At 43.2% G+C, this 12373-nt stretch overlaps 1 protein-coding gene across 3 annotated transcripts in view; it reads left to right on the forward strand.

Moving 5' to 3' along the window:
- SUCO (SUN domain containing ossification factor) overlaps positions 1–12373 on the forward strand; it is a 91966-nt gene that overhangs the window by 25690 nt on the left and 53903 nt on the right. For 2 of the 3 annotated variants that reach the window (XM_044300557.1, XM_044300558.1), the window contains exons 4-7: positions 824–969; positions 9160–9294; positions 10142–10292; positions 11390–11504. In XM_044300557.1, the coding sequence (XP_044156492.1) occupies positions 824–969; positions 9160–9294; positions 10142–10292; positions 11390–11504 (547 nt within the window). The remainder of the gene's footprint in view (positions 1–823; positions 970–9159; positions 9295–10141; positions 10293–11389; positions 11505–12373) is intronic. The other variant, XM_044300559.1, reaches the window with a different exon arrangement.

Genomic DNA, 12373 nt, shown 5'->3' on the forward strand with positions numbered 1-12373 from the left:
TTTGGATATTTTTTTTTTTTATAACCTAACCCTGACTTGTACTTCTCAACAACATTGTCCCTTACTTGTTTGGAGAGTTCCTTGGTCTTCATGGCAGTGTTTAGTTAGTGATGCCTCTTTCTCAGGTGTTGCAGCCTTTGGGGCCTTTCAATAAAAGGTGTGTGTATATGTAATGACAGATCATGTGACACTTAGATTGCACACAGGTGGACATCATTTCACCAATTATGTGACTTCTGAAGGTAATTGGTTGCACCAGAGCTTTTTATGGGCTTCCTAACAAAGGGGGTGAATACATACGCACATGCCAGTTTTCTATTTCTAAACCATTGTTTTATTTATATATTTCTCTCATTTCACTTCACCAACTTGGACTATTGTGTTCTGATCATCACATAAAATTGTAATGTAACAAAATACGAAAAAAGTCAAGGAGCGGTGAATACTTTTGCAAGGCACAATACATGATAGATACAAACTTCTATATCACCCCTTTAGTTAATTGTTTCAGGCCATAAATGTTCCAGATGGGACAAGCCCTTTAAATGCAGAGAAGCCACACATGGCTGACTGCATTCACTGCCATCATTCGTGAGGATTTTGCCCTTGACTGGTCGGTTGGCTTTTCCTAGAAACCACTTTAAGGACCTGTAAGCCTTTGTTTGTAAAGCATAAGTAGACGATGCCTTATGTAGCCTGATGGTTAATTTGTCCATCTGTTTTCATTACAACTGTGTATTTTTTGTATATATATATTTTTTTTCCCCCTTTGTAATGTGACTGTATAGTGAAGTATGATTTTTTTTTTTTTTTTTTTCTGCAGGGTAAAAATACGGAGCAGGTACTTGATGTACCCCTTGGTGACATTGACACTAATAATGTGGAGAAAGCCACTATGAACCTGGCTACAGCTGTTGAGAACATTTCCAGTTCCTCGACCTCGGAGATCCCTCCAGACCCACTGCCTGAGTAAGCCTGCCTGTATTTTACTCCCTTGTATTTTTGCCGGCACGTCGTCTGATTTTTGTTTTGCCTGTTCTGTATTCCCATTCTTAACTAAAAAGAATATTCAGACTAGAAAAAAATACTTTACTACTGAAATATTTGGTAATAAGTGGTTTTGCAGAGCAATATAAATGTATTGGTAGTTAACAGTAATGTTATAGTAGTAAATATTCTAGACAGACCCATAGACTTCCATTGAGCTCGTGCAGCGATAACTGAGAGCGTATTATGCGTCTGCTTTACTCGCCTCCTTGTAGGGATTGGTGGAGGACTCCACACTCGGATCCCCACCGATCGCAACTTTTGATATCTCTCTGACATGTCAAAAGTCTTGTAAAGTCAGTGACCCTTTAATGTAGCGAGTCAGTTTTTCCTACATCAGATAACTACGTAGATGGCCTGCGGGGAATGCCTGCAGTATTGAGTATACAGCTCTGGAGCATTAGCCTGAAAGCGCAGTGTTTGTAGTAACATGTCACCGTGTGGTAGACTGCACCCTTCCGTGTAACTAAAGAACAGCTATGGGAGCTTTCCCTGTCCATACAGCAATGGGAGACTGCAAGCAGTGTGAATTCAACCTTGCACACACTGCTGGGATTTTTAGCCTGCAGAATTGTGAGTGTTACTTAGGCCTCTTTCACACGACAGTATGTCCATTTCAGTGTTTTGCGGTCCGTTTTTCACGGATCCGTTGTTCCGTTTTTTGCTTCCGTTGTGGTTCCGTTTCCGTTCCGTTGTTCCGTTCCGTTTTTCCATATGGCAAATACAGTATACAGTAATTTCATATAAAAAATTGGGCTGGGCATAACATTTTCAATAGATGGTTCCGCAAAAAACGGAACGGATACGGAAGACATACGGATGCATTTCCGTATGCATTCCGTTTTTTTGCGGACCCATAGACTTTAATGGAGCCACGGAACGTGATTTGCGGCCAAATATAGGACATGTTCTATCTTTCAACGGAACGGAAAAACGGAAATACGGAAACGGAATGCATACGGAACACATTCCGTTTTTTTTGCGGAACCATTGAAATGAATGGTACCGTATACGGAACGCAAAAAACGGCCCGCAAAACGGAAAAAAAAAACGGTTGTGTGAAAGAGGCCTTAGGCAAAGTACAAGGTGAGGAATGCAATGGATTTGCAAAGTAGCTTAACTACGGTATACATTTAAGCCAGTGCTCAAAAAAAGACTCACACGTGGATTCAAGGAATAGCATGGTTTTTCTGGTTAAAAGGGTTGTTGCAACCAGCTAAGGCTAAAATGTTCAAGCAGGCTGTTCCGGTTTATCACGTCCTCTGCCGGAACATTTTAGCGCTAGTGTGTAAATAACCTAAGGCTACTCCCTGACCTTGGTCATCTGCAGCCTAGCCATGTAATATGGTGGCTGCCCTGTGGCAACACATGATGTGTTGTTATGGCTGGTCCCCCTGCTACCAGTGGGACTGTATACAAATTTTTAGACATTTATTTTCTTTTATTTAGGAAAACTGCTAAATAAATAAAATTTAATAGAAACAAATTTAAAGGGCTTCTGTCAGCCCACTAAACCGTTTTTTGTTTTGTTTAATAATAATCCCTATACTGCGAGCTCTGCATACATAAGCTAAATATTCCTTTTGGTTCAGTAGAATTTGATAAAAAGCTATTTTTATAATATGTAAATTACCTTGCTACCAGCAAGTAGGGCGGCTACTCCTAATGACGCCCCCTCCGCATTGTGATTGACAGGACCAGGGAACGGAATCATTCTCTGCTGGCCCTGTTTGAATTCCAAATCTCGTGCCTGCGCCGTACCTGTCTTTAATCGGCGCAGGCGCACATCTACACCCGGCGCAGGCGCATTGAGGATGGAGCGGCCGCCTCTCGGTGTGCCTGCGCCGATTAAAGACTGGTACGGCGCAGGCGCGAGATTTGGAATTCAAACAGGGCCAGCAGAGAATGATTCCGTTCCCTGGCCCTGTCAATCACAATGCGGAGGGGGCGTCATTAGGATCGGAGCATGCGGCTGCTACCAGCAAGTAGCCGCCCTACTTGCTGGTAGCAAGGTAATTTACATATTATAAAAATAGCTTTTTATCAAATTCTACTGAACCAAAAGGAATATTTAGCTTATGTATGCAGAGCTCGCAGTATAGGGATTATTATAACCCAAAAAAACAAAAACTGTTTAGTGGGCTGACAGAAGCCCTTTAATTGTGTTCTTTAAGGCTACTTTCACACTTGCGTTGTTCTTTTCCAGTTCTAAACCGGGGAAAAAAACGGATCTGGCACTCAAAACAATGTAAATCAATGGTGACCCGGTTTTTTAGGAGCCTAAAAAAAAAAAAAAATGATCAGTCACCCATTGACTCAATGCATTTAGTGACTGATGCGTTTTTTCCCCCGTTTTGATTCCACACAACCGCATCCTAACGGAACAGATGCACCCTGATGTGCAAAAAAAAAAAACTGAACGTTTAATTCCGGCATTGAGATCCTCAAGTGTGGAAAGTGTGTGAAAGTAGCCTAAATCTGTGAGTTGGCATGGAAATAAATTATAAAAATTAAATAAACTCTATTGGTCGTATAAATGGGTCCGCTATGGTGACTGTTTCAGTTGCATGGGCATTTTTTCCCCTTTGTATTTTATTTTAGATTTTTTTTATTTTATTTATATTTTATATAGTTTTGACCCGTATTTCGGATAAGGTGTCATTTTCTTTTTTTACACTTTTCCACTGTAGCTGGGGTCTCCATAGGAGCAGGGAAAACGGCCCTATGGTGACAACAGTCACTGGCAGAGCTGATGTGGGTTCGCTAAGATCCAGCAGCTCTGCTGTGCCCAGAGACACCTGGCGATCCAACAGAGGAAGCGGGATTGACAATATACTTCTTGCTCTCTCTCAGCAAGGACATGTGACTGCTGCAGCCAATCGCTGGAAAGGAGTAAGCTGTGCAGTTCTCGCTGTGCTGTACTTATTTAGTAATATTGCCCACTTGTATATGTATCTTAATGCTTTCTTGTACCTAGGGTGTGCCAAGTTTCCCCGTCTTATTATTTATTTCACATGAGCTTGTCACTGGCCTGCCACCTCTGGCTCCAGATACCAAAATAGCCCAAACCCCTTTGTTCAACAGGAAGGGATGTGGCTCATTGGCTGCTTCTACGGTTCGCCTGGCTCCATGGAGCATACTGATTGCCGTTTTTTTTTTTTCTTCATATATTTTCCCTTTCGTTTTATGTTTCATTTGAGTCTCAGAAATTGGTTCTCAGTTTAGTGTCTTGTTCTGTGACCTTCTGATTCTGGTACTTTGCACCAGGTGACTGTGCAATACATGTTGTGTGCCCCTGTCTGGATGAGCAGTGGCTGTAGTGCTTCATCTGTGCCTTTTACTCCATAGTGCAGGGGTGGCCAACCCGCGGCTCTTTACCGCTTCAAGTGCGGCTCTTGCGGTGGAGATGGGAAGCAGCTGCGCAGCCTAATGGAGAACATGGCATGCGCCGCTCTCAGCGCCTACCATGTTCTCTTCACTAGCACAGTGGAGAAGGAGTCCCTCCCTCTCCACTGTGACGCGGCTGCCGGTGCCACCAATGGGGAGATAGCAGGGAGGAGGAGGGGAGCGGCTGTGGCCACTGCACCACCAATGAATGTAATTAATTCAAGTATAGGAGGCAGCAGGTGCCGGGATCACATACCCTGCAAACCGCGGAAATTAACCCCTCAGGTGTGTTAATTACATTCATTGGTGGCACCTTGCCCCCCCCCCCCCCAAGTATTAGTGTCATTGGCCACAGGGTCCCCTCCCCCCTTTTCATTGGTGGCAGTTCCGATCAGAGCCACAGCAGTGTAATCCTGGGGCTCCGATCTGTTACCATGGCAGCCAGGACGCTACTGAAGCCCTGGCTGCCATGGTAATCTCCCTGCTGCTGTATGCAGCAGGGAGAGTGTGAAGTCCTATTCACCCTAATAGAGCTCTAGTAGGGTGAATAGGACAAGGGTTCTAGCCCCTAAAGGGGCTAATAGTAAATGTATAAAAAAAAAAAGTAAAAAAAACCCCCACCAAAATACTTAGTTTAAATCGCTCCCTTTCCCAATTTTACATATAATAAAATTTACAAACAATAAGAAATAAACATCACACTTTTTCGGGCATGACGGTATGTAAACTATTAAAATATGAAAAAAAAATTCCTATGCGGTTAACACCGTAACAGAAAAAAACTATATCGCAACCGTGCGATGTATAGCTTGTGGCTCCTGGTAGTCATACGTTGTTGTTTTTGGGGGCATTTTTTTTATTATTGCATTGTACTTTTGATCTAAAAATCACTTTTTCAATTGGTCTTTATTAAAATTAGTGAGGCCCTTTCTCTGTACAGACTTGATATTCTCTAGTAGCATGATCTGTATTTTGCGGTGTTCCATCAGGCAGCTCAACTGACTGCTCCTTATCTCTGCTCTCTGACATTATAAAAACTCGTTAAAGCTCAATCCTTATCTTACTAATAAGAATGTGCCTTAAATAAGTGTTTATGACCTTTTAGTAATTTAGAGAGAAGGTTTATTAGCTGATAGGCTCAAAGTGAAAACAAGACAAACTGTTAACCCTTTGTGACAGAACTGAATATTTTTAATAAACACCAATTGAAAAATGTTTTTTTTTTTTTTTTTGTCCAAAATGCTAAAATACATAAAAAATTAAAATCCTGAAAGTATACATATCCTTTAAAGCCTGGAGTCTTTTTTTTTCCTTCTTCAATGCTCCAGTGTTTCGAACATAAATGGACCAGCTTTATCAAGTTAAAAAAATTGCTCTACTGTTCTGTGTCTACAGCAACTATGTGGGACTGATGTGGCACCATAGTAGCAGAGTACAAGCAAACTTTGTGTAGTCAAATCTTAAATTCATGTGCTTCCCTACTCATGTGAAAAGGGGGCAAATGGAAGGGAATTCAGAATCCAATTACATATAGGCAGGTTCACTATTAAAAATGCCCCAGTTTTTTGTGCAGTTTTGTACGCGTACTGGTGTACGTGCTTTGGCGTGCATTTGTCAAGTGTTTGACACTTTACAACACGTTTTACGCCTCTTCCGAAAAGTCGTGTATCTTAACGGAAAGGGGTGTGACTTTGGTGGAAAGCGGCATGGCTTAAAGGGGTTGTCCAAGTTGTTTTATTCTTTGTACGTTTCTATCCAAACAATAGTGATGGCACTGGCGGGGGGGCTGATGAGCTTTTATAAAGAAAATGTTCTTTTTAGTTTTTTGTTATTTGAGTACTCTATTTAATCGTTGGATAGAATACTCGATTAAAAAAAATAGTCGATACCTGCAGCCCTAATGGAGACACATAGACTTGCTTAAAAGCTGTATACACAAAACTTTAAGATCTTTTTAAACAAGACTACATGCAAAGTTGCTTCATTGTTTTCTTGTAAATTGGAGCGATAAGCCCAAATGTTGAACAAGGCTTTCATCCGTGTTAATATCTCCAATATCGGAAGAGATGAGTGAACCTGTCTTTTGGCAGGTTCAGGTTCGGGGTTTAAGTGAATTACATAATTGATTCCGTTCTCACATAATCCATAACGTAATTAAATGCCGGCATGCCGCATAATACAAGTGTATGGCCAGCTCTGAGGGTTCCGTTCTGCTGGCCGTGCAGTTGTATTATGACGGCATGCAAAATGTATGCCGGCATTGCATTACGATATGGATTCCATAAAGTAATTCGCTCAACTCTACTCATTAGTATTGTATTGAACAGCAAAAAAATGGCTACTTAAAAGGGTTTTCCAATTTTTTTTTTTTTTAAACGGATGACCTATACTCTGGATAGGTCACCAGTATCTAATCGGTTGGCGTCCGATACCCAGGAACCCCTCCGATCATCTGTTTGAGAAAGCAGGGACGCTCACAGTAGCTCTTGGGCTGAGTGACGTCACCTTTATTGGTCACATGGCCTAGGTGCATCTCAGCCCTATTGAAGTGAATGGGGCTGAACCGCAATACAAAGCCCAGCTGCTATACAATGTACGGCGCTGTGCTTAGTGAGCAGAAAGAAAGCCGCAGCACTGCTGTGAGCATCGGTGCCTTCTCAAACGGCTGATCGTCAGGGGTCTCTGGTGTCAGACCCCTCCAATCAGATTCTCATGACCTATCCTGAATGTAAGTTATCAGTTCAACAAATCCCGGAAAGCCCCTTTCAAGTTGCATTTAGGCCCTGTTCACATCGGTGTCATGCTTTCCAGAATAAGTACGGTGGCTCAGTGGACCAGAGTTTGAATCTGATCAGGCACAACATCTGCATGGAGTTTGTATGTTCTCCCCGTGTTTGCGTGGGTTTTACTTCAGTTTTCTCCCACACTCCAAAAATATATAAATAAGCAAATTGGCTTCCTACAAAATTGACCATATTATGGGTTGGCATCGAGCACCTTTATGGCAGCCGCTGTCTTCCCAGGGAGTTGCCCTGGTCAGCTATCCCTGCACTTTGAGTCCCTGTGAGAAAAGCACATTACAAAATGTTTGCAACAACCCAACTGCTTATAGCGTGGTCAATCTTTTTCGTCAGTGGTGTTCCATTATGATGGGGAAAAAAGTAGTGCTACCTGCTATCCTTGGCATTGGCTATGCAGCACATTTTTATAGAATGGCTTTTACTTTGCTTAGCCCTTTAAACAAAGTCCTTTTAAGCTGCCCATAAATATCAGAGGAAAGCCTGATGGTAACAGTTGTCCCTCTACCTACCCACCCCCAGACGTATGGATTTGGCCCCTCCAACGTAAGCGAGTTTGTTTGCACCCTCACCTTACCAAATGGTTATTCGTCACTGGAAGACGTGCCCAGGACGGCACCAGCCAAGGGACAAAAAAAATAAAATCCCTTCTGACTGACGCCTGCTTGATACCTGGCCATTACTGCAGGCTTGACTCTGATGTCTATGGGCAGCTTATGTCAGAGTGGTCATGCTCTGCGCAGCTCCATGCTACGAGGTCATTGCGTTGCAAATTTCTAAATCTCCTGAAACCTCAACTATCATTGAAACAAACGTCTTCAACATTTCTGCCTCTTAAAGTGTAACTACATTTTAGAAAACCCGTGACATAGTTTGATCAGTGGGGTCTGAGTGCTGAGACCCCCCACTGATAGCAGAAACAAAGGGGCAGAAGTGCTCGGTCTGTCTCTCCTCGCTGTCTGAAGACTAGCTTGTAGAAGGTCATTGAGGCTGTCCTCAGTAGAGTCTTCTTCAGCTAGTGACTAGAGACAGTGTTCTGATAATTTCACCAAGATAAATGGGGGCAGGGGGGTTGGGTGGTATTGGTTCCTTCGAGCATACATGTGTAGCCCACGGGCTTGTATCGCCCCTTTTCTCATTTACCATAATTTTTACTGCATGTTAAAACTTTAAGGGAACCGGTCGTAAACTTTATACTGACCTCACTGAGGGCAGCATAAAATAGTGACAGAAATGCTGATGTCAGCCGTGTTTCACTTATGAGCTAAAGTAAGTGGTTGCTGAGAACCAGCATCATAATCATTGCAGCCCAGGCCTTGAAAAGAGTCAAATCTACCTGAGAAGAGTCCTGGTTATTCATAATCTCCTGCTCTTCCCGACCATCTGTTATAGGCGTAGAAAACTGTCTAAATGTAAGACCGCTCAGAGACTTAGAAGCAGCGATAGATGCACAGGAGTTATGGAGAGCCCTGTGCCTGTACATAACTTTGGCGATCCAGCGCAGGTGCTTTATTAAGACCGGCGACTAAAACGCTGGTCTTGATAAATGTGCCCCAAAGTATTAAAGTTTTAACATGCACTAAAAATGTGGGTGGATGGGAAAGGAGCAATACAAGCCGATGGGCTACACGTGTATGCTAGAGGAGACAGTGCTCAGCCCCTTCGTTTTGGCGCTCGGTGCGGGTCTCGGCAGCCAGATTCCCACTAATCATAACTAATAACATGTCTATATGATGTGAAAAGTTTTCAGAAAATGCAATTCCACATTTAGTCCGTGTAGGAATCGATCTGGTGTGCCGCCTTATGCTCTTCTATCTTTTTTCTGGCCCCCTAGCCACCTTAAATGTCCATAATGGTTTTTGCATGGTAAGCATTTTACTCTCCCAATTTCCCCTGGGTAAAAAGGATGTTGTTTCTCTCCCTTCAGTGCGATAGAAGCGTCCAGTGTTCCTCTCCCTGTAGTCAGCTCTAGTGAAACTGAACAGTCAGAACCTGACTGTGAGATTGGGGGGGCAGTAGAGGTTCCCCCTCAGAGCGAGCCATCCTTTATCAGTCCACCAAGGTGAGTACTGAAGTAGGTTGTGCTTCTTAAAGCAAAAAATTCCAAAACGAAACCAGGAAAAGGTAACTCTTCATCCGCTACTAAGCCTCCGCAGCATCCAATGGCTCGCCTGCTTTGCTTGCATTTTTAATTCTTTGCGCCTGTACATTTGCATATGGTCTATGCATGAAAGACATCAAAGCTCAAGTGCCCCTGAAAGGCTCCCAGGAAAGCTTTACTGTAACAGTAGATTTCTGCTTTCATACTTTTAGGGGAGAGCCTTATTCTGCCCAGCTGGCGCATGCGCAGTGAAGTGGGGTGTGCTGGCGCCAACTTCATCTGCGCATGCAGCGAATGCCTCAGGACTTCTTGACTACTCCTGACGTGGGCGCTGTCCCAGAGTGCTACTTTATAACTTTCAACAGCAATTTCCAATCTTTTAGAACAGTAGGGTGGCGGTATATTTGACCGGTTCCCTTTTAAATTAGCCATAGGTTTTAGGCAGGGTCTTTAGTGTCAGAACATCACCTTTTTGCCTTTTTTCACGCCTTTTCCTTTATGCTTTTGCTGCTGCACATTTTGCTTTTAGTTTAATTGATGCAAATATGTGATGAACAATGGAAATGACGTCCAGTAATTCATAAGAGCATGTGAAATGTTTGATGTTCCAGCGAGGGAGCTGTTGCGATCCATTTATTTGTTCGTCCCGTGTTGTTGCCGTGTCACAGCTTTCTGCTCCTGTGTGAAGTACACATCTGTCAGTGCTCGCTCCCAAAGACATGCATGGTTTACAATTGGCAAACAGATTTCTTGTATATATTGTTTTTCTTTTGTTTTTCCCCCTCTTCTTTCATCGACCCCTTTTTAGTTTTGGCAGTGAACATGTCGAAAACATCTCGGTTTCAAGCAAAAAACGGAAAGCGACTCCTTCTGACGTGGAGGCCAAGGCATCAAGTCTAGAAAAGGATGCAGAAACCCAAAAGTTATCTCTCAATTTTTCACAGGAGTTAGATAAAGAGGTAAGTGGTGGTGAACGTCGGTGAGGCAGTGGCCTGCTTGGAGTGTGTACACATACTCAAGGGGTTGGCCTTTCTTGCTCTTTGGTGGCATATTGCTAGGATATGCCACCAGTGTCTGAAAGGTGTGAGTTCCAAAGGTCTCAAGAATGGGGCCTCCAAAGAGAGCAAAGGCGCACTATGCATGCGTGGGCTCCCTCCATTCATTTCTATGGGACTGCCAAAAATAGCCACGCGCCGACTCGTCTATCTCTGGAACTCCCATAGAGGTGAATGGAGAGGTGTGGCCGCGCTTGCGCAGGGCATTCCCCAGTCAGTTTTATGAGAGCTCCGGAAATAGTTAAGGATGCTTGCTAGGCTCTTTTGATCACTCCAAAGAAATTTATGGGAAGCACAGTTTCAAAATCACATTTGCCAGAGGTGGGACCTGCAAATATCGGACATTTGTGGCCGATACTAGCGGTTTGCCACCAAAGGATGAGATGGACCAACTGCTTTAGAGTTGGCTCTGCATATTACATTCACAGTGGTAGCCAAGCTAATGTGTATGGGGCAGCCCAACAGTCTCGCACAGCAGGCGTTATACTTCATTCCTCAGCCTTACTGGTGTCTAGCAGTAATTATTCCCTTATTAAAAATATACATTTACGTAAAAAGGAGGGGAACGTTGGCTAATAGCCATCCAATGGGACTGGTCTTCAGGCTTCATACATGGCTCCATGTTCATTTTTTTTGGGCCTAAAATACAATGCATAAAGAAAAAGGCATTATACAGTAGGGGAAACCTCACCAGAAGACCACCCTTTTATCCAGACCAAATTTTGAGTGACAGATTTTCAGTTCTACAATATATTATGCCCACTGCCTGTTTTCTTTGTGAAATCCCCTCCTAGAAGACTACTTTTCAGTGCAAATTTTGGGTGGTTTTCTCAAACGGCTTTCAATTTTTTTAGTTTAATCTGAAGTGCTGTATATCAAAGTTTTCCCCTTGAAGCCCTGCAAATGGTGGCGAATACAGTCCAAGATATAGCATCTCATCAGCTTGGTTATACCTTTTGAAGAAGAATACAGCGGTGTACTAATGCCTATGTCAATTCTAGATGATCAGCAGCAAAGAAGTAACTGGCGAGCCGGTGGTTCCTGGGGACACAAAGGATGACATTCCAACCTTCGATGAATGGAAGAAGCAAGTCATGGAAGTAGAGAAAGAAAAGAGTATGTGATTACCACCAACACGGTGCTGTACTGTTTGAACTTTCCCCTGTGCAACATTTAGGAGGTCATTTATCAAACCGGTGTAAAGAAGAACTGGCTTAGTTGCCCATAGCAACCAATCAGATTCCTCCTTTCATTTTCCAAAGAAGCTATCCAAAATGAAAGGAGGAATTTGATTGGTTGCTTTGCCAGTTCTACTTTACCCCAGTTTGATAAATGACCCCCTCAGTGTTTAACGTGGTCTCCCAAGCTCTGTTCTAGGAGCTGAGCTGCATTAACCAGCATGACCACTACAATTTTAAGAGATCTGTGACTCGAGCGCTGTTCAAAGTGGCCTTTCTGGCAGCTATAGGAACTGGCTAAACTGTGGGGGCATTGGACCCCCGCTGACTGGATATTAATGACTTCTCCCATGGATAGGTCTTAAGTATCTCGGGCTCAGAAAACCCCTTCAGTATCTGTGCAAAATGGGCACATAGTCACTCGGTCATGCACATACCCATGTGCCTGATCCGGTAATCTCAGTACAGATCCTATTCTTATGTCGAAGAAAATGGCCCTTCCTCTTGAAGGAATTGATGATGATGATAAAAAAAAAAAAAAAAAAAAAAAAAAAAAAAATCTGCGCAAATGGGAAAATAGCAATTTGCAAACCGAAAATCTGATGCAGCCGTGCACCGTGTCCTAGCACGCCCCTTGCTGTTTAGCATTGCGGACCTGTGCCGGGTATAATATATTCAGGCAATGTTCTGCCCTGTTCATGTCAGCAAGACCTCACTTCTCTGTTGAGAACTAAGGGGATTTCAAGTTACAGTAAATTGAAGGGTCTACTTTGAAGAACCTGGCAAGAGATTACTGAAACAGAAACT

The sequence above is a fragment of the Bufo gargarizans genome, chromosome 7 (genome assembly GCF_014858855.1).
Source record: "Bufo gargarizans isolate SCDJY-AF-19 chromosome 7, ASM1485885v1, whole genome shotgun sequence".
Classification (NCBI taxonomy): Eukaryota; Metazoa; Chordata; class Amphibia; order Anura; family Bufonidae; genus Bufo; species Bufo gargarizans.